The 21337-nt window shown below is 37.9% G+C and overlaps 1 protein-coding gene across 5 annotated transcripts in view; it reads right to left on the reverse strand.

The window, feature by feature from the left end:
• Positions 1-21337, reverse strand: part of MTA3 (metastasis associated 1 family member 3) — a 166244-nt gene that overhangs the window by 58453 nt on the left and 86454 nt on the right. For all 5 annotated transcript variants that reach the window (XM_042442499.1, XM_042442507.1, XM_042442531.1 and 2 more), the window contains exons 11-14: positions 20316-20374; positions 18223-18347; positions 16793-16941; positions 14809-15031 (exon numbers count right to left, since the gene is read on the reverse strand). In XM_042442499.1, coding sequence (XP_042298433.1) covers positions 14809-15031; positions 16793-16941; positions 18223-18347; positions 20316-20374 — 556 coding nt within the window. The remainder of the gene's footprint in view (positions 1-14808; positions 15032-16792; positions 16942-18222; positions 18348-20315; positions 20375-21337) is intronic.

The following is a 21337-nucleotide window of genomic DNA, read 5'->3' on the forward strand; positions in this document are numbered from 1 at the left end:
TCTGTTTTCACCAATCTCAGATACAAACACTGACTGCACTAACAGTTGAATCATACTTCAATAATGATTACGGAAAACTTCTAGAGAGCCATAAGTTGCCCATCCTTGCCCAGAGGCATGGTCTGACAGCATCTGTCAACATGCTTGGCCCCTTTATCTGAATAACGTGCCCTCCTTAGCTGTTTCTCAAAAAAAGTTGTCAAGGTAGCCTTCCTTGTGAGAAGATGATGATGTTTTGTTTTTGTATCAGTGGAAACCTTGTAGACAGGTTTAAAAGGACAACAAATTAAATAAAAATAAAATTGTCTGAGCAACTTGGCAGCCAAGAAATAGAAAGAATAATTGGTTTACAAATAAAAATAAACTGTTTTGGCTGCTCAAGATTTGCTCAGTAGAACATGAGCCTAGTCTATGAGGATTGCTTTGGCTGAGCCATTTAGGAAACACTGTGGAGGAAATTCAGTTGTTTGCAGACCCTGAAAAGGGCTGGAGGTTGCCTTGGGCAAAAATGGCATCCCCTTTCCCTAAACTCACATTTAAAAAAACTGACTGGGATGCTAGTTGAATTGTACAACACTGATGATAGAAAATATTCTTTCATCCAAAAGTAGGTGAATACACAGGTACTGTTGGACAAGGAGCATGGCCCATATACTGTCATCCATCTTGACAGTGCTTGGTAGCCCCATTTCCCACTCTGTCTGATGACAGGACTGGCCCTAGTACTTCCTTTAAAGCACCTGGACTGTGAACATCTTGTGTGCCTCAGACATTGACAGACAAATGACCTGCCACGCCTCTTTTAGACAACTCACTCTGTGACCTGCTTATGGTTCTCTCAGAAGAACCACTGCAATAGATCCAGACTCCAGACATAACCCTTTGCTTGGTGAAGAAGTCTAAGCCCAAGCTAGGAGTCAGGAGAGAAACTGTGCTGGTGGTAGTTTGCATTTTGCAGTGTTTCACAAACTTTGGTCCTGATTGTTGGCCAAATTGCTAGGGCTTCTGGGTGTTGAAGTCCAAAGCACCTAGAGGACCAAAGTTTGGGAAACACTGCAACAGAGCCTAAGAAATGTCCTTTTTATGGGACATAACAACTCCCAGAATTCCAGAGGCTTTGTCTCATCCTCCAGATGTTATTGGACTGCAATTCCTATAATTACTCATTACTTACTGTGCGCTTTCGCCTTATGCAGACCCCCCGCGTAAGGCAAATTCCACATATGATCAAGCCCCATTCAACTAAATGGGGCATGCCCCATATTAGGGCTTACCGTCTGTGTAATCTGAAGCCCGCTTATGGTGAGTCTACATATGGCACCGGCATGCTGTACTATATTGGCCAAGGCAGAAGAAGGGGCGCATGTTCCTTAACTGTCCTAAACACACCGAGTAGTGGGAAATTTATTATAAAAAAGCATTCCTAGGATAACACTGCATGGTTGCACAATTTGTTTTTCTTTCTTTTCCTTCTATTTCAAGTGAGCGCAGGACATATTGTCCTTTAGGAAAAGGAAATATTTCTGAATAATCAGGTTCCTGAAAGTGTGATGCCATTTCAATTGCAGGGTATAATTCATCCAAAGTTAAAGGCTGTCAGGTAACCAAAAAATGCAGTGTGAAGGAATTAAGCCTCTGATGAATTCTGGTCCATTTAATCAAGTTCTTTGTAGAACTGCAGATGCCTGTGTAGAGAAAACCATGGTTTTTCATTTGAAGACTAGTTGTTTCATAAGGAATGTTTTAGTTCTACAATGTTGGTTATGACTGCAACTTGAAGAAATGGACTTTTTGGATGACAGCTCCCAGAATTCCAAGACCAGCATGGGTAGGTATGGTGGCTCAGGAAGTTATGGAAACTGTAGTTCAAAAAAACTCCCTCATGCTCTGGTTATGACTCTGTATTGACATAGGAGATATAGGGCACATCTGAATTATTGCCCAGTTCCAGACTAAAGACTGTATTAGTCTTCCTTGACAAAGGAAGAGCATAAGCCTCAGAAAAGAACCATCTGATGGCAGATATTCTATTAGGGTAAATTCAGAACAGCAATAACAAATACATTAAGCCTGAGCAATTATTGAAATGTTTCATAAGAACAAGAGAATACAAGCATCCTCACATTGTCACTAGAGGATCAGTTATGAGACTGAAACAGGAAGAGTGCATAATAATGCTATTTTTAACACCTGATCCTATGTTACATATTCTGGACATATATATCTACCCTTTCCTCCAAGATACTCATGGTAATGTACATAGTTCCATTCCCTCCAACATTTCACTGATAAAAAACAGGACACATATGGCCAAGTAACACCACAATGCAGTCAAGACGGCAAAAGTTATGAATGAGCACACAAGCTAGGAGGTGCTGAAGCAGTTTGCTTTTGCCTGAACCTATTGAGAACAACAAGATTTTGATGCCACCTCTTCTCCCTGATGAGTTGAGTGCAGACTACAAGAATAATAGTTGAAGACTGAAACCAGCTCATTCAAAAAGCAGTTGAAGAAGTGGAATGATACAGATACAGAATGATACAGAATTAATTGAAACTGTCCCTGCCAAATTGGGACCTTTGATGTAGTTCTCCCCCACCCACCCACTTAGCTAACAGTTTTGTAATACAGGTAGCAACCAACCCAAGATCACATGTTTGGAATTGTGGGAGTTGTAAAGGAGTTCAGTGTAAAATTAAAGATCCAACATCTTTTCTGAGAAACATTTGTTCCCACAAAAAACTACAATATTCCTGGAAGCCAAACCTGCTAACGAAAAGATCTGCAAATTCTTCCTCTGTATGATATACAAGAATCATGGAGGATTTAAAAGTTGCTTATCTGCTAGCACTTCAATATGGCACCAAAAAGAATCCTGACTGAATTTACAGTATTTAAGGTCCATCCATAAATCATGTATCCATAAAGCACCATTAACATTATGATTCTGTTAGGATTTTTTGGAACTTTTATCAATGTCAGACCTTCAAGTTGAAATATGGGGTATGATGGAACATGATTTCTCACCAACAGTCCTACATCTTTTCAGAGAGGGAATAAGTGGGTATTTTTTAAAGCTTCTTGGACATGTTTAAAACCTCTTGCACCTTCTAGTTAAGACGAGAAGTCACTCCCCCAAAGGCTTCAAAACGCACCCCTTTCACCTTCGTCCACTCCATATCATAGCTAGAAAGATATAGCCACCACCCTGTCTTTTTTGTTGTTGTTCTTTTTAAACTTTCCATAGAAAATAATGCTTTAAAGGGTTTGAAAAGCAGAACCAGTTTCAGTAACAAGTCAGAATATGGGGATGGATGTATACGTAAATAAATATAGAAACATTAATAAAACTTCAACCTTCATTCCCTTCTAAAAAGCAAGGTGAACCTGAGAAGATTTTCAATGCAAATAACTGTGCAATGAAACAATCGGAGAGTGGCTGTATAAGGAGTATTAAACATTCAAGACAGATTGGTTTCATTTTCAGGAATAACCCTTTTACGGTGCTTTTGGCAAACCCAGAACATGGAAATTCAAAACTGACTAGTCATTTTTATCTATGCCCATATATTTCATTTCATTTTATGTAATCCTATCTGCACACTCTTCCCACACAAACCTTCTAACCCTTTTTAAAATACAAACACAAGCCCAAGCATCACAAAGGCAAAAATTCAGCCAGACTTGCCTCTGTGAAAATTTAAAGCAGAAAAGCAATACATAAAGTTCTTGTTTCATTAAGCCAGCAGATGAAAGAAAAGAGGGAAAAGCTATTCTGTAGGAGGAAAGTGTAATTTCACTGAATCCACATACCTTCCAAATGTATAGTTTTATGTCACATGGTCCAAGTCAATATAAGAAATAAATGATTTGGGCATTAACTATAAAAACAATGCCAGCATCCATTATACAGTTATATTATATGTAAGTTTTTTATCTGGAAACTTATTAACACACAAATGAAAGAGTTTTAACTTTTACCAATAATGGGCAGCCTAAACAAAAATCAAATTTGAAAAAAAAAATGAATCTTGAAATAGCAGAGACACAATATACTCCCAGTCATCCCTCTACACTTTCCCCTTCAGAAGTAACCCCAGAAGCCATTTTGAGCCTTCTGTTTATATTTATGTATTTCACTGATTTCTAATACAAAATAAAATACTTAATCACTGCTCCTGGATCCACTCACATCCCCCCAACATTGCACTCCCCTTCCTTCCATGAAAACCCATAATTTATAGCAATAGCAATAGGAAGTGCATTTCTATACCGCTTATCAGTGAACAAGCACTCCCTAAGCAATTTACAAAGTGTAAGCCAATTGCCCCCAACAAGCTGGGTACTCATTTTACCAACTTAATAAATATCCATATATTTATCCATAATTATGATTAATTCTACAATATACAATTTGTTCACACTTTTAGAACATACATATTGGCAACATCCAGCTCACATAAGGGGCAGGTGTGAGCCACCTATGTCTCCTGGTAAATGTTATGTCAGAAGATAAAGGCATTACATCCCTCCACTTGCAGAAAAGACCTTCAGTAGGGTGCACTGGGGCTGCCTACATCAGGTACTTGAGTCTTACTGCCCCAAGTAAACAGCTGAAGATTTTTGTCAACTGATCTAGTCTAGTGGTTTCCAACATAGGTCACCAGATATCACTGGACAGCAACTCCTAAAAGGCATGACCACTGACCATGCTGGCTTGAGCATCTGTGAGTTGTAGTCCAACGTATGGGATCTCAAGTTTAGGAATAGCTACTCTAGGCAGATATACGGTTAACCATGTCTTCACCTATGACAAATAATATTTCAATTGGATGGCTACTGTATACACAAGAGCTGAAGGCCCATGTATTTAATCTTCTTCATTCACACAAAATTACATATGGATAGACATAATGTGGTATAGTGGTTTGAGCTTCGGACTATGACTTTAGAGACCAGGGTCAGAACCCCCTCTTGGTCATGGAAACCCAATAGGTGAGCTTGAGCAAGTACCATCGCTCAGCTTCAGAGGAAGGCAAGGGCAACCCACTCTGGACAAATCTTGCCAAGTAAACACCATGACAGATTTGCCTTAAGTCTCACCGTTAGTCAGAAGTGACTTGAAGGCACACAACAACAAAGCTCCCTGTTGCATACAGTTAACCCTCCATTTTATTTATTTTTGTTTTGTTTTGTTTTGGGGACATGACACCTAGATAGAACACCAAATACCACTTAGGAGCATTTCACATGTTTAGATCCTATGTAAAATCTCACAATTTATTTGATAAACCAGTCTGAAAGTTTACAAATGCAAATACGTTGTTCTTTCTTCTATGATACAATTGCATGGTTGAGCTTGTAGTTTGATTAAATTTAATTTCTTTTTAAAAAAATCTTTATTTTCTTTTTAAAAATCTTTATATCCACAGAACCTTTCAGGTTCAGCTGAAAGAAGAGAATTTGGATACATGTCTGAAAAGAAATAGACAAAGGTTTCAGGCATACAGAAAAGTTTACTCCATGCCTCTGCCTTTCCTCCATTCGATTTGTACAAAATTTAGTTTTGTTGAGCATATTTCATCATCATCATCATCATCATCTAGAGCTCCAAAAATACAAACAATCCACAGACATTAGGAACCATTCAGCAACCCTTAATACATTTATTATGAAGGCCAGCATCGTAGCATGGCTTACTCCATTTTGCCTCCTTTTTCTTAACCACTGCATCTTTCTATTCTGTTTGCAACCTGCCTCTCTATAGAGCTGGGGTTATTTTATGGAGTGGGAAAGATCTCTGTTAAGTACTTGGAACATGTGAAATGTAGGCGTGGCAAATTATTTTGCGTTACTGTTGAACCAGCAACAGAATGGCTCAGCATGAATATTATGTTGTAAAATGTGTAACAAATCTTAAAAGTTCTACACTGAGTACTAAAATGAACTTCCTACAGCAGAACAATGGTTAGCCTGTGCAGGGCATATTCTAATCTAGCTGCATGCCATTTTCCGCTACCATTTTCTTTTCAAGTTACATTGTTCCTTTCTGTATAAAGGATTCATAACACGGACACCAGCAGCCATACATCAGAGCTCTCACATATCGGGGGGGGAATGGCAACATTTTTTAAATTAAGAAATAATTGCCACCATGGCCTTGAATATATTTACAAGGAAGTAGCTGCCACCAATGTCAACATAAGATGAAGACCTTTGTAGTGGTTTATGAGCAGTGATGCCCATCTAAAAGCGCTTCACTGGGCTCAGTTTAAAAATACTGTTTTTCTTCAGAGTTGTGTTTAGGAAGGGGGATTGTCCTGTCATTTTGAAGTGCAAATGCATAGTGCTGACTGGCTATCCCCCAGGCTGTCACCTACATTCCTCCCATAATTCCCTGGTGAAGTTTTAAAACATATAAAGTTATGACTGTTTTATACAATGCTCGACTACGACTTTGGGAGAACAGGGTTCAAATTCCTGCTCAGCCATGGAAACCCACTGGGTGACCTTGGGCAAGTCACCCTCTCTCAGCCTCAGAGGAGGCTAAGGAAAACTTCCTCTCAACATATGTTTCCAAGAAAACCCATGATGGATTCACCCTATATTTTCCATAAATCAGAAACACAGCAACAAGAACACTTAGGCCTTCTCATTACTGGCATACAATTTGCCATTTCCTTTGTGAAGCCAGAAGGTGAGACTTTGCTGTAACTGAAGAATTTTTGTGAATTTACATGCAGATGTTGCTTACATTTTTCCCTAGCCTGCATTAATTACATTCAAGTATTGCAATGCATCCTTTCCACTACAGCTCATTGTCCACAAAAACATGTATTTAAAAATGTGTAAAGGAGACCATTCTGGAAGAAGTGTTTTACAAAACAACCTTCCCCAACCTGCTGCCAGTCAAAAGTTTCAGACCATAACCACCATCTTCCCCAGTCAGGATGATAAGTGGTTGTACTGGTGACAGGTAAGCATTGTATTTCAGTGCATTTGAAGGACACCAGGTAGTGGAAGATTGTTACAGCTTCTTTACTGTTAACTTTGTTTTTGCACAATTTTCTACAGACAGTTGGGGGACTGTTATTATTATTTATTATTAACCTTTATTTATGAAGCGCTGTAAATTTACACAGCGCTGTACATGCAATCTTTTTAGTTAGACGGTTCCCTGCCCTCGGGCTTACAATCTAAAAAGACATGACACAGAAGGAGAAGGGAGTGGTGGAGGGAAAGGGTAAGAGGTCCAGCAGTTCCTCTCTACCTCCGAGGCCTGGGCCTGGACTGAATTATTTCCACTGGGACCTTGGTCCAACACTAGTTCCAGCTCTAATATGTAGTTTCATTCCTTTCATCTCCTTGTTCTCTCCCATCTTATTACTGTTCTTAACATTGCTCTTAACCTCATTCCTCAATGCAACATGTCTTGTTTACTTTTCCAGGGAGATTCTTTAGCAGGATGTGTGAAGGGAATTAAAGAAACAGAAGCATACATGGAGGTGATGGCAGACATACTTTTGCCCTTGGGCTTGCAAGATTATTCTTAAAATAGTATTTTTGCTTAATGAGAGGCTCTTAACAAGAGACTACAGTTCATTGGTAACACATATGCTTCACAAGCACAAATAATCCCAGGATCAAAGCCCCAACTTCTCCACTTTTTTTTTAAAAAAAGAGAGAAAGTAGCAATCCTCAATACATCATTCCTTCAAATATTTAAACAGGGCTATTATATCACCTCTTAACCTTAACCATTCTTACCAAAATGGACAACCAAAAGCCTGACAGCAACCTAAAACAGGAGCTGCATGCCATAGTACCTTTCCACTCATTTCTTCCAGCAACTAGTATTCAGAAGATTACTGCCTATGACACTGGATATTATTGATACATAGCCACTGGAACTAATAGCCACTGATAACTTTGGTCCCTTGAATTTATCCAGTCCTTTTAAAAATATACACCATTACAATTTGCAGTTTTAAACAATGTAGTCTAACCAACTACTCTGTGAAGGACTTTATCAGTTGTGAAACTCCAAGCATTGAAGCTTCCTTGGATAACCCTGATGGATAACATTTTCTTGTCCACTTTCCCCACACAACATATGGTTTTATTTATCTTCTGTCACAGATCCCCCTTTCAGCCTTCTTTTCTATGCAAAAACATCCCAATATTGCAACTTTTCCTAATAAGAGTGTTGTTGTAAATTACTGATGGAGAATGTGTAGTACGTGGGCCCCTAATTTTCTCCCCCATTTAGGGGCAGGTTTTCACCCAACTTCCAATGTCAAAATGCAACTATCCCCCCCCCCAACTCCCTCAAAACCTTCCACACACTCCAAGACCCACAACTTCTCAGAACTGACAGTTAGCAGCAGCATGGCTCTATGGTGGTAGCAATGTCATTGTTCCAGGAGCCAGAAAAGCAGTACTCTTGCAACACTGTAAGGGCACAGACCAGAGCTCTTTTTGTTCTTTATCATTAGCTAACAATATCTATGGTGATTCAAAATGGATTGATGAATAAGTAGGTAGATACATCCATAAAAGTGAAGATGGTGCAGTGGTCTGAATGTAGGACTAGGATTTTGGGAGACCAGTGTTCAAATTCCTGCTTAGCCATGGAAACCCACTGGATGATCTTGAGCAAATCACACTTTTAGCCTTAAAGCAGTGGTTCCCAACCTTTCTAATGCCACAACCCTTTTCCTTATGATGTGGTGACCCCCAACCATGAAATTATTTTCATTGCTACTTCATAACTGTAATTTAATAGATGTTTTCCAATGGTCTTAGGCAACCCCCATTAAAGGGTCATTCGACCCCCAAAGGGGTCCCGACCCACAGGTTGGGAACCACTGCCTTAAAGGAAAGCAATGGCAAACCTCTTCTGTTAAAAAACCAAACAAAAACTATAAGAGGGTAACAATCAGTCAGAATTGAAGGCACATTAACAATACACATCCATGTAGTTTCTCCAATACTAGAATTAAAGTAGTCTCAGGGCAAACTTTGGACGTTACTTTTTGGACAGCTATCAGAATCCTGCCTCCCTCTCCAGCCAATAGTCCAGCTGGCTGGAAGTTTTGGGAATCTGTATTCCCCAACATTAATTCTTCCAGCTGGCATTTAGAGAAGATTGTGACTCTCAATTCTTTGAGCAAATTTCTAGGATTCACTATTCTAAAAAGGAGGCCTGAACAATCTGTGCATGGCTTCTCTCCACAGCACTTATTTTATGCCTCTCTAACAGCATACCTGTTTCATCATATACTTCCAAATTATTCATTTCAAAAAGGACAATGGCGCTCAGTCTACAGGACGTTTTACAAAAAAATATAATGAAATCATGGGAATTGCTGAAAAAGATAATGTGCCAGTGCTCTCTGTTTCTCAGAATCTGAGTACATAACCATGTTATCAGGTACATTTCTATGTTGTTTTTTAGCCCCCCCCCCCCCCGTGTATATGAATGAATTTTTCAGTGCTATATATTTTGGAAGATGAAACCAGGATTACAAATGTATGTGATTTGAAAGATGAAACTGGAGAATAAGCAAATGATTATGAATGAAACTGGATAAGCAACTACAGTTGGCCCTTCTTATACGCGGATTTTTTATATACAGATTCAAGCATACACGGTTTGAAAATGTTCCAAAAAACTATAAATTTACCTTGATTTCCCATTTTTATAAGGGACACCATTTTGCTATGCCATTATATTTAATGGGACTTGAGCATACACGGATTTTGTTATACACGGGGGATCTTGGAACCAAACCCCAGCGTATAACAAGGGTCCACTGTATATGTTTCATGTGCAAGAGATGAGATTTGATCAATATAAAAAGTTATATATAGTTCATCTTTTTATGTTCAGCCAATTAAAACTAAAATCAATTGTAACAGATTAAAATATTGTACAATAAAATACAATAGCCTAGCATGGATCTTGATACTTAATTTTAAGGACCTATGTACATGTACATTCAGCAAAGTATAAGAGTAGGACTTGTACTTGTTTAGATAGCATTGTACGAGTTCCTCAAGGTCATGATCATCATCCCCCATGGATACAGTTACAAAGCTATTAAAACAGAGAATGTGAAGCTATTAAATGGCATTAGCACATTATTGTTAATTGTCCAAGACACTAAGTCTTACATTCAATTATTAATCTCAAGTACAGTCAACTTTTGAGTCTTGATAATCCTCAAAACTAGGCTGAGGATCCTATAATGGCAAACTACTCATATTATGTCACCTAAGTACTTTCATATTCTCCAGGTTCGTGGAAGGAGGTAGTAGGATCAACAGCAATGCAAAAAAAGAGATGACCAACTCCAAGTCACCTGTTTTTTGAATGCCTAGGTCCTCAGAGACAAAGCACTACAGGAGAGATGACTTGGATAACTGTGTGTGCTGTTGTGCAGGCCATTTCCCAACCTATCCCTTTTATAGTGCTTTGTAGAGATGCAGTTCTCCACTAATTTTCTTCTCAAAGGAAGCAGCGAATAGCCATTTTCTTCTTGCTGTGATAGTCTTAAAAAACATACAATTTTCAAAGTCCATTTGCAATTTGGGACTTATTCTATGCAAAATTTGCATGTGGTTGATTTGCACAGAAAACAGGAAAATACATCTGTGTAGAAATGCTGTTTTCTGCACACAAAAAGATGTAGCCTTTGTGGAAAATGAAGGGTTTGGGGCGCAAACAAACCATATGCTAATTGAGTTCCAAACTGAGAGCCAGCATGACATAGTAGTTTTGAGTGTTGGACTATGACTCTAGAGACCATGAAACCCACTGTATGACCTTGTCCAAGTAACATGCTCTCAGACTCAGGAGAAGGCAATGGCAAACCTCCTCTGGACAAATCTTGCCAAGAAAATACCATGATTGGTTCACCTTAGGGTCACCATAAGTTGGAAACTACATGAAAGCACACAACAACAAAAACAACAAAAACAAAAAACAAGTCCCTGATTACAGTATTTTCTGTGCATGGAAACAGTGTTTTCTCCGCAGAAAATTAATATTTCTGCATATAATTTTTTTTTCACACAAAATGCTGTTTAATGCAAAATTTCTATGTACAAATTTGTTCAGACTAATTCCTGAACCCTAATGATTCTCCTCTATCAAGGAGTCTTTTTGTCAGTACTTCTTACACATTATTTTCAACCATGTTTTGAACAATTTCAAATATTATTTCTACCCCTAGTGTCTTTGCCTTGAGGGCCCTTCAAAGTCAGGAAATCTACAAATCTGCATCTAGGAGGCGAATGCCTCCTTTTTCAGCTGCTGCTGCTGTCTCTGCTACTACTGCCACTGTCATCTTTTCCTTCAGATTAACTATGTCAGCAGATATAAAAGATCTCACATAGGAAGTCAACAACTATGTAAATATCATGGATTCAATAAGTCTACTTCAGCGGGGTAACTAAATACTAACTAAACTAACTAAGGGGTATAGATCAGTTGTCCCCAACCTTTGGGGCTCCAGATAATTTGGACTTCAGCTCCCGTAATTCCTGACCATTGGCCAAGCTGTCTGGGGATTCTAGGAGCTGAAGTCCAAAACAAATTGGACATGGACTACACAGATGTGTCTGTAGTGTGTTAGAAGTGATGTTCACATTTTGGCGACTTTGGTAGCATTTTTGCAGCCATTTGGAAGGAGAAAAAGAGGAAACCATGTTTTCAGGAGGCTGAGATAGGTTTGGGGTGATTTGGGGGAGGGGGTCAAAATCAATTGAAAAATCACCTGATTTTTAAAGCAAAAATAAAAAAAAATGGTGCCTGGGGGCCTTGGCACTTCAGGGACCAAAAATATATCCTGGGGTCACGCTCTTTGTGTATCTGACAAGTCACATTTTTCCTCCCCCTTTCAGAAACTAATTGTTTTTCTAATATTTTAAAAGTTGCATCTGGTTTCATTCTTATTAAGTCACTACTCCCAGATTCAAAGGCAACATGAATCTAAATTACAAGATATTGCAGAATAACAGTAGGAAACTGTTGGAAAGCACACCCGCCTGTTGGGTTTTCAGGAATATCCAGCTGGTCACAATGTGAAATAGAATACTGAACTAGATAGGTTAGTTGTCTAATCCAGTACAGTGATCCTTGTAGGCTTGTATATCAATAGGCTTATTCCAAAGCTATTCAGATTTTCAATTACACACTCTCAATGAAGTACTGAAGGGATATGACAATGTCAACATCACCACAGTACCTACATTTAAAATACAATCTATTGAATAATGGCTGGTTCTGTAACTAGAGCTGACTCATTAAATAAACTGTTGAATGATGAGTCAACAGGTAGGTAAATCAATGGCTGAATCCATGGCTCTAGCCTACTCCAATATATCCTTGGAAGAGCACATGCTCTGCATTCAGAAAGATCCAACATATGATAAGTGTTGAGGGAGCTACACAGACATAAACATATACATGCACACAAGCAAATGGTACTATCTTCTGACAGTGTTAACATTTGTAAGAACAGTGGGTCTGACAATTACATTCAGTTTCTAGTCCCATCTAGTGGAGCTTCATTAAATCAATTGCTGAATTGTGAGCAACACTTATATAAATGCCATTGACTCAACGGGTCTACTCTAGTAGGGTCTAGCAATTGGATTTGGCTCTGAATGTTGAACCAATTTCAGCATATCAGCATCTTTCATCAAAACTTATCAATAGGATAGCCAATCAAGACTTGTACCTCTGTAGCAGAATATCAGCAGAGGATAGGCATGGAATTTTATTTTTAATATCCAGCACTTTCATTTTAGAGTAAAAATAAATCCAACTTGGATAATCACAAAATCAAAGAATCCTAGAGATGAAAGAGACCACAGGGGCCATCCAGTCCGACCCCTGCCATGCAGGAATTTTCAATTAAAGCATGCCCAACAGCATCTGCTTAAAGACCTCCAAGGAAGGAGATTCCACTACACTCCGAGGGAGTGTGTTCCACTGTCGAACAGCCCTTACTGTCAGGAAGTTCCTCCTAATGTTGAGGTGGAATTTCCTCTCCTGTAGCTTGCATCCATTGTTCCAAGTCCTGTACTCTGGAGCAGCAGAAAACAAGCTTGCTCCCTCCTCAATGTGACATCCCCTCAAATATTTAAACAGGGCTATCACATCACCTCTTAACCTTCTCTTCTCCAGGCTAAACATCCTCAGCTCCCTAAGCCGTTCCTCACTGGGCATGGTTTTAAGACCCTTCACCATTTTAGTCTCCCTCCTTTGGAAGTGCTCCAGTTTCTCAAAATCCTTTTTGAATTGTGGTGCCTAGAACTGGACACAGTATTCCAGGTGGGAAATATAAAATAGATTTCATTCTATAAAATAAGCATACTTACACTGACAAAAAAAGAATTTAAAAAACAATCAAAATGTGAAAGGTATTCACTGTGAAAACAGAAGATCCATACAGGTAAAAACAAGGGGGGAAAGGGGGAAAGAGTGGAGACAACAAGCTCCTCTCCACTTTTTTTTAAAGAAAAATTAAAAATACAGTGGGCCCTTGGTATCCACTGGGGTTTGGTTCAAAGACTCTTCATGGATACTAAAATCCGTGGATGCCCAAATTGTATAAAGTGGCAAAATCAAGGATTGCTTTTTGGAATTTATATATTTTTTAAAATACTTTCAAACCATGGATGGTTGAATTCGTGGATAAAGAACCTGTGGATACAGAGAACCGATTGTATTTACTCTCTTGACTCAACTCTCCTCTTAACTTGGTAAGAGAAATGGAATCTATGTCTCTTTCGTTGTAAAAAAAAGTTACATGTAATTTTTTTAAAGGATGAAACAGAAACGATAGCATAGACCAGAAATACAATCTGTTCAATCACATACCAATCACATTGCCCCTTTCTTACCCAGTAATACATGTAGTCATTTAAGCCATTTCCTGACATCAGTTTCCCCAAATCTAGCAAACAATTTGGGCTTGGGTGGGGGATCCGACTGCATAAGTAAACAGTTTTTTTTTTCTGTTACATGGGAAAGAAAGATGGATTCAACATACAGATGCATTTTTGACAAATGCTCCATGTCTTTTATTTCAGCTCTCCCACCCAGTTGCTAGCATTAAATATTATGCCTATGGTCACACCAACATCATCAGTTTTTGGTGGATTTGTTTTTTTTAAGAGCAAAATACCTTTAGGAATTTAGGAAAAATGTATTTCCTCAGCTGTACCACAATACATCTTTCTCAAAAAGTCTTTTGTGCACGAGCATTATGGTATCTCAATGCAGATGGACAAAATATCAGTCAATGGTGTATTGCATATAGCTGGAGTGATGCAGATGTAATCTAGCCTTTACTTTCAAACATATTTCAAGGCACATTAAGATTGATATTACATCAAATTTAAAAGCACATTCATATTACACCAAAAATATGTTTTGGGTTTATGATGTATGGGGCTGTTTTCTACTAAATAAATTAAAAGTGAGGTTAAAAAAAACATGTAATGGAAGCATATGAGGTAGGCACACAAAGCTATGATAATCTGTTAATATCTGCTTTGGAAACCTATTTTATTATTCAATAGTTATTAAGCTTATTTCTATAAACACAACAGTTTCAGTAAACTTTCTTTGGTGACAAGCAAGACAAATGAAAAAAAGATTTTCTTTAAAAAATTAACACAAAGGGATCATAGACAGAAATGTATTTATTGCAAAACAAACAAACAAACAAAAAAGACGACAGAAAGTGGTTGGAATAATGGCACATTAAGCTAAGAATTTAGAAACATCTTACATTCTGCCCTAATGGCAGCACAGTTAATTAGGACAAAAGGTCTTCTCGCTGCTCGTTTCAGCTGTAGGGTATTTCTGCAGACCTGGCGGGCGAGTTTAGTCAAGTATGTAGTATGAAGGAAGAAAGACTGGCGTGTCTTCACAGCAGATTTTGGACTGCCAGTGTTCCGGACAGGTATTCCTTGTGTTGCCTGTCGAGACATGTGTGTTCTGACACATGGCTCCTGCAAGGAAAATAAAATAAAATCAAAATCAAACTTTTGTTATCATCTGTGGTACTGTCTCCCTGTACATGGTTGACCTCACACACACACACCCATCCCCAAATACCAGAAGCAAACATTGCCATTTTTCTAGCGCCACCATGCAAATTCTCTTCTCATCTTCTTAACAAGAAACTCTGCAACACCTGAACAGGGGGGAAATTCCTGCCATCTTCCTCTCCACCACTAGCCCTTCTCATCCATTTCACTGTAATAATGTAACCACTGGGAAACCAACATCTCCCATGGTCTCTTTGGATTGCAGTCTGTTGTAATACTGTACACCAGAAAGAGCAGAGTCGAATAGAAGAGAGAAGGAAACCTACTTTTCATCCTCTCTTCCTTCACTGCTGCTTTTCCTCCCAGTGCTGTCAGTTGTTGAGGAAAGAAAAGGAAAGTGGTTGGAGGTTTATTATAATAATAATAATAATAATAATAATAATAATAATAATAATATTTATTTATATACCGCCCTATGGCAAACCAATCCGGTTTAGGGGTAATTGGCAGCAATTGAGATGAATGAAAAGGGCTGGGAGACATGGAACAGTTTTCTAAAGTCATTTTGAAGACTGACCAGAGAAAAGATGTCCAGTATCTACAAGTACTTTCCTAAAGGACATTGGTCTAGCTCCTACCGGCTCCACAAATGTATTTACACAACAGTAAATGGTGGCAGCTGTAACACATGGCAACTGCACCCTTTCCCATATGGGCTTGGCTCTGCATCCATCCATCCTGGAAGCCAGGCATTTGAGGAACAGGTGGCTTGGAGCCAAGAATCTCCTCCTCCCATCACTGCTTCCTCCCTCTTCCTGCTCAGGGACAGAGTAATGCTCTGTTTATTAGCAGTGAGATATATATATACACACACACAGAGTACTAATCCCCCCCCATCAGCACAACTGGGACCTGTGGTTTCATGTACCCATGTCCAAAAAATAAGTTCTCTCTAGGCATTTTCTGGGTTATGCAGAGTGATTCTACTGTATGCATCTGGTGAGAGTTGACCAAAGAGTTACACTAGAGGACCTAGAAATGCCTAGACAGGTACTCTTTGTATGAATCTTTAGGTCCCTCAGTGTGACTCTATGGTCAATTTTCACCAGAAGTCATTCATTTGAATAATTTTCACTATTATCTGCAGTTCCAAGTTTCCATGGTAAGTCCAGGAATGTATCCCTGTGGAGATGGGGGACATAATGTATATGCGAAATTGCAGAAAATTATTTACATAGCACTCACTTCTGGCCCTAAGCACACAGATTGGTTCTCAAAATACCAATTTAAAAAGGTTGGGAAGTCATGTGCTGGTTCCTGGACAAATATAACTCAAAAAAGAGTACACCATACTTTTACAAGGAAAAAAAAAGAGAACATCTACAAGAGTCAGGTTTGAAGGATAAAAGATGTTTGAAACCATCATCACTGAAATAATTAACGGTGCAAAGTAATTATGAAATTATTCATAACCACTTAAAGTATTCATCAATAATAAATAATAAAGATATGACTTTAAATCCAACTTGTAGCTTTGATTAGAGTAGACCCAAGGTATCAATTACTGAATGGTAAGCCAAACTTTATGAAAATTCATTGGTTCAATGGTATTTTATTTGAGACTAAAAACTGGATTTAGCCCATTAAAGTTTCCTTCAGAATAAACGTGTTTAAAACTGAGTTGTGCACATTATATTCACTCCAGTGTAAATAATGCTATACCTCTGTTTGACTAGGAGAATATCTGTCTTCACTTGTCAGAGTTGGCATTTTCAAGCCACCGTATTTCTTCCAATAAATCCAACATGGTGCACATAATCTACACTGCATATTGGGTGGACCCCAAGAATACCACTGATGAGACTGTGTAACTAAAATGGGGAAAAAAATCAGGTGATCTACACAATACTAAATATCCATCTCCCCATTTAAACACACATTATTTATTATAAATACACACTGCTACAACAAATATCATAGATGTAATAAGTAGGTTTGTATACTTTTTCTGTTGTAAATGTTAAAATCTGTGCGCCTACTTCCTGTCTAGAACATCTTATATTTTAATCAATTCTATAATGGAGCAATGTGCAGCCCTACTCACACCCCCTGACAGACCAATGAATGAGATAAAAGACTACAGAAAAATACTGATATTACAGTGCTGCTTTTAGTAGTATCCAGACACCAATCCTTATGATGGATCAGATGCGGCAAACTATTGGGGAATTTAGCATCCCCTTTCCCAAGTGATTCCAATGTAGTCAGGCACACTGCTTTCACAACTATCCCAGCCTAGGAGGGGAAGATGCTAAAACCTCCACTTCCTCCAGTAATCCCATCCTGATACATATAGATGCATGTATGTATCACTTGAACACTTGTGCCTCTTGTGTTGTTCAGGCCTCTACTCAATGTTTTCCCTTCAGCTCAGTGTTCCCTGACAAGGGAGGCTAACCCTCCCTGTTGCCTTTCCACATGAGACAAAGACATTTTTATTCAAGCAGGCCTTTGGTAAAGGCCATAGCATGTTTAACTGGATGGCGTCTGTATTTTCCTTTACTGGTGTGTTTTTAAATTGTGTTATACTCTTTTAATTTTTTAATTCATTTTATTTTTTAATTGTGTTTGCCATATTTAGTTATAATGCCTCAAGTCCCATTTAAGAGAGAAATGTGTGAAAGTAATCAAATAAATAAAACAAATAAAGCCTGCCAACCATGTATGATGGCCCATCACGGCCTCAATAAACCACTTGTTTCCTTATCCTGCCTTGGATTACAAAAATGGTGGTGGGATTGTCAAACACCTCCAGCATTCATGTTGGTGAGCTACAAGTCATTCCAGCTTTATGTGGAGCAAAAGCCCTTCATGTTCTACATACAGTTTATGGATATCCTAATCCTGAGGCTTGTATGGCCTCTGACATATGCATGACACTTCTGTGTAAACAGACGAATTATTTACTCCAGTGGAAGACTAGCTTGCACTTCTATACATTGAGGCACGAGTGCAGCTGTCCTTGCTATTTAAGGAATCTCCTTCTAGAAGGAGGGTCTTAGCAAATGTACACTGTAACATGAACTGCATGATCAGATATACATTTTGATAGATGCACAATGAGAGAGAGAGAGAGAGAGAAATAGTCTTACCATAGCAACTTTCACAGGCACGGCCTACTAATGAATTCTGGGTCTGATGAGGTGCTCCAACTGCTCCATTCATGGTACTTGGTTTCCCATTACTGCTGGATATTTGACTGGGATTTGGTTTATTGCTTTAAATTGATCACACAGACATTAACAACATGAAGCAAATAACAAAAACAGCTCTTAGGTAGCATACTACTCACATCACTGCAAAAAACAATGTCCAAATTTTCTGCATGGAAATGAAGCAATGGTGTTTCAAATGCTCAGATTTTCTCAGAGCCTTGCCATTTGGCACCATACTAGTCCGTGGAGTATAGAGAAGAACATCCAGGTCTCTGAACATATTCACAAACAAATGCTGCAGTTGCTTCTAGAAAGCTAAAAACTCTTCCTTAAAACAGCAGCAATCAGTAATCTGCTGCTGATTAGTGCAAATCACATGTCCACCTACGACCCCAGCAAACTGTTTTGCAAACCACATTCTTTTATCATAAATGAGAACCCCTGTATTTAGTTTTTTAAACCTTTCCTCAAGTTCACAAAGTACTTAACTAATCAAATATCAAGGTCACATTGTTATGAGCTTTAGTCACAATTTTAAGAGATAATAACTTCAATTTAATGTAAAAATTACGGCTACTATAAAGAATTTACTATTAATGAAAAATATATGAAGAATTACTGTTACACTAAGGAGAAGGTTACAACAGAACCTAAACTGAGATATGTTAGTAGATAACTGGGAACTTTTGCAGTAAATTGATTTTCAGGTGTTTGTTTTGTTTTGTTTTTAAATAACAAATGGAATATTGCCCCTTCACCAAAATACTATTGGTAAAAAGAAGAGAGCCTAGATAGACCATAAAATAACCATGCTTTTGTATATATTTACTAATGTTTTGGTATATTTACAAATCCATATTGGTTTTTAATATTTTGCAAGCCAACTTGAGACCAAGTATGGTGGAAAAGATGGTATATAAATCAACAATTTTGATACTGTTTTTGATTATGTGAAGGACTGTGAGCTGACTTCAGCTATAGTGCCGAGTCCAGTTTGCTAGGCTCAGAGCTATTCAACTATACATATATAAATAATTCCATAATTATAAGTAATTTGCACTTGGTTATGCCTGGTGGATCTAATTTTATGTGTTTTACTGTTAAAAAAAACTCAATAAAGATTTAATTAGGGGAAAAAAGACATTAAGGAGATTGCAAAGCCCTGAAGTTCACCCCACCTTGGACTCAAGGAACAACTATAAAATGATCAAACCTGGAATTTGTAATCCATCCCCTCTCTGAATATTCATTCCTATCACGTCTAGCAGGCTTCTGACACCTTATTCTCTCTCTCTCTCACACACAGCATGCTTAACTTTGCTGTAAGTATGACTAGAGGGAATAATTACTGTATATACTCACGTATAAGTCTAGAAACTTTGATCAAAAATTGACCCAAAAAACCTAAGCGAACTTATCCATGAGTCAATGTAAGTACTGTACTTTAACACTTTATTTAAAAAGGAACCACCCCCTGGTAAAAGGTAAGTATGTAATCTGTCCTGTACATAGAAAAATTGCAGCTTAAAAAAATTAACAGAATCAAATCCTATCTTGTAGGAGAAGCAACAGATCATAAAATGATGTGTACATTTATTTATTTATTTAAAATTCAGATCTATGTTAAAGCTCCCAAAGCATGGGGGTGAATTATAAATGTCTACTCCACTTTACTGAAGAGGTTGATTTGATGAATGGTAGCACAAAAATGTGACCAATTCTTAACAGTGAACAGTTTACCTTCCCATTTTTATAGCATAATATCATAATGTTCCATAGAGCTAATTCTCCGCAACTGTGAACACAACTGCAGCTAAAAAAGTTCCACAATATTGTATTACCACTTCAACATCAGGAAATAACTGGAAAATTGTCTCATAAATCTCAGCATGGATATTATTCTATTTTACTAATGCGATTTAAAGTAATCTAGGCTTTATGAATGGCTCTCCTTTGTTTTTTCAATAAAAAGTCAGGTTTTGTTGTCTGTATATTATTATTATTAAGTATTAAATGTTTGCTATACTTACTATGTTGGTATGTAAACTTGTTTCAATTTGCTTTCTGCTTCAGCAGCTTTTAGACGTTTCTAACAGAAAAGATGAACAAACATAATATTGTACACAATGTTAATATTATACCTCCAAGCACCCAACCATACCAACGTATGCAATATTTAAGATCTGCTTTGGATATCTGGACTGAAATGCCACTGTCTCAAGTGGATGGAGCGTAAACATTTTCTGGGATGGTTCCATGTATTGATTCCCTTTCCTAATTCAGATATTGATCTTGGCATGAACGGACTCATGTGGCAGAAGGCCAAGGACGTTCCATTCACTGATGCATATGATCCTTGTTTTATTCTTACCATACCTCTTTGTTTTTATTTCACATGTTTATACTACACTTTATACTCTAACTGAATATTTAACTTGCTTTGTTTAAATGTTATATACAAGACTGAAGACTTGACTCCTGTATATAAATTTTCCAAAAATAACCACTCCAATAAATCTCTAAGAATCCAAGACACTAGTATATGACATCATCATCATCCTCATTATTATTTCTTTCCCACCTCTCCTCAAGGCTCGAGGGGGGATACAGCATGTTAAAATACAAAACACAATTAAAAACATATAAATCCACAGTTAAAAATATATGGTTAAAATACAATACTATAAAGTCATTAAAATACACTCATAAGAGTTCATATACAGATTAAAAAGTCATGATTTAAAATTGACTGAATAAGCCAGCTGGAAGAGATAGGTCTTTATTTTATTTTTATTTTACTTTTATTGTGAGTATCAACATCTCAAATTCAATTGAAGAGATCACACATCAGGAAGGGGGGGGAATTAAGGGCAAGGACCTGTCCACCTGTTTGAGAGAAGGGAGGATTGCCAGCAGTGTGTTAGGATTTATTAACTGTTAAGGAAAGGGGCTGAAGGATGTGTTTAAAGGAAGGTGAGACTGTAGAGGGCACTGTTGAGGAAGAGATGAGAGATGATGGGAACCCCAAATTGTCATTCAGTTCAAATAGCCT

This window comes from Sceloporus undulatus, chromosome 1 (genome assembly GCF_019175285.1).
Source record: "Sceloporus undulatus isolate JIND9_A2432 ecotype Alabama chromosome 1, SceUnd_v1.1, whole genome shotgun sequence".
Taxonomy (NCBI): domain Eukaryota; kingdom Metazoa; phylum Chordata; class Lepidosauria; order Squamata; family Phrynosomatidae; genus Sceloporus; species Sceloporus undulatus.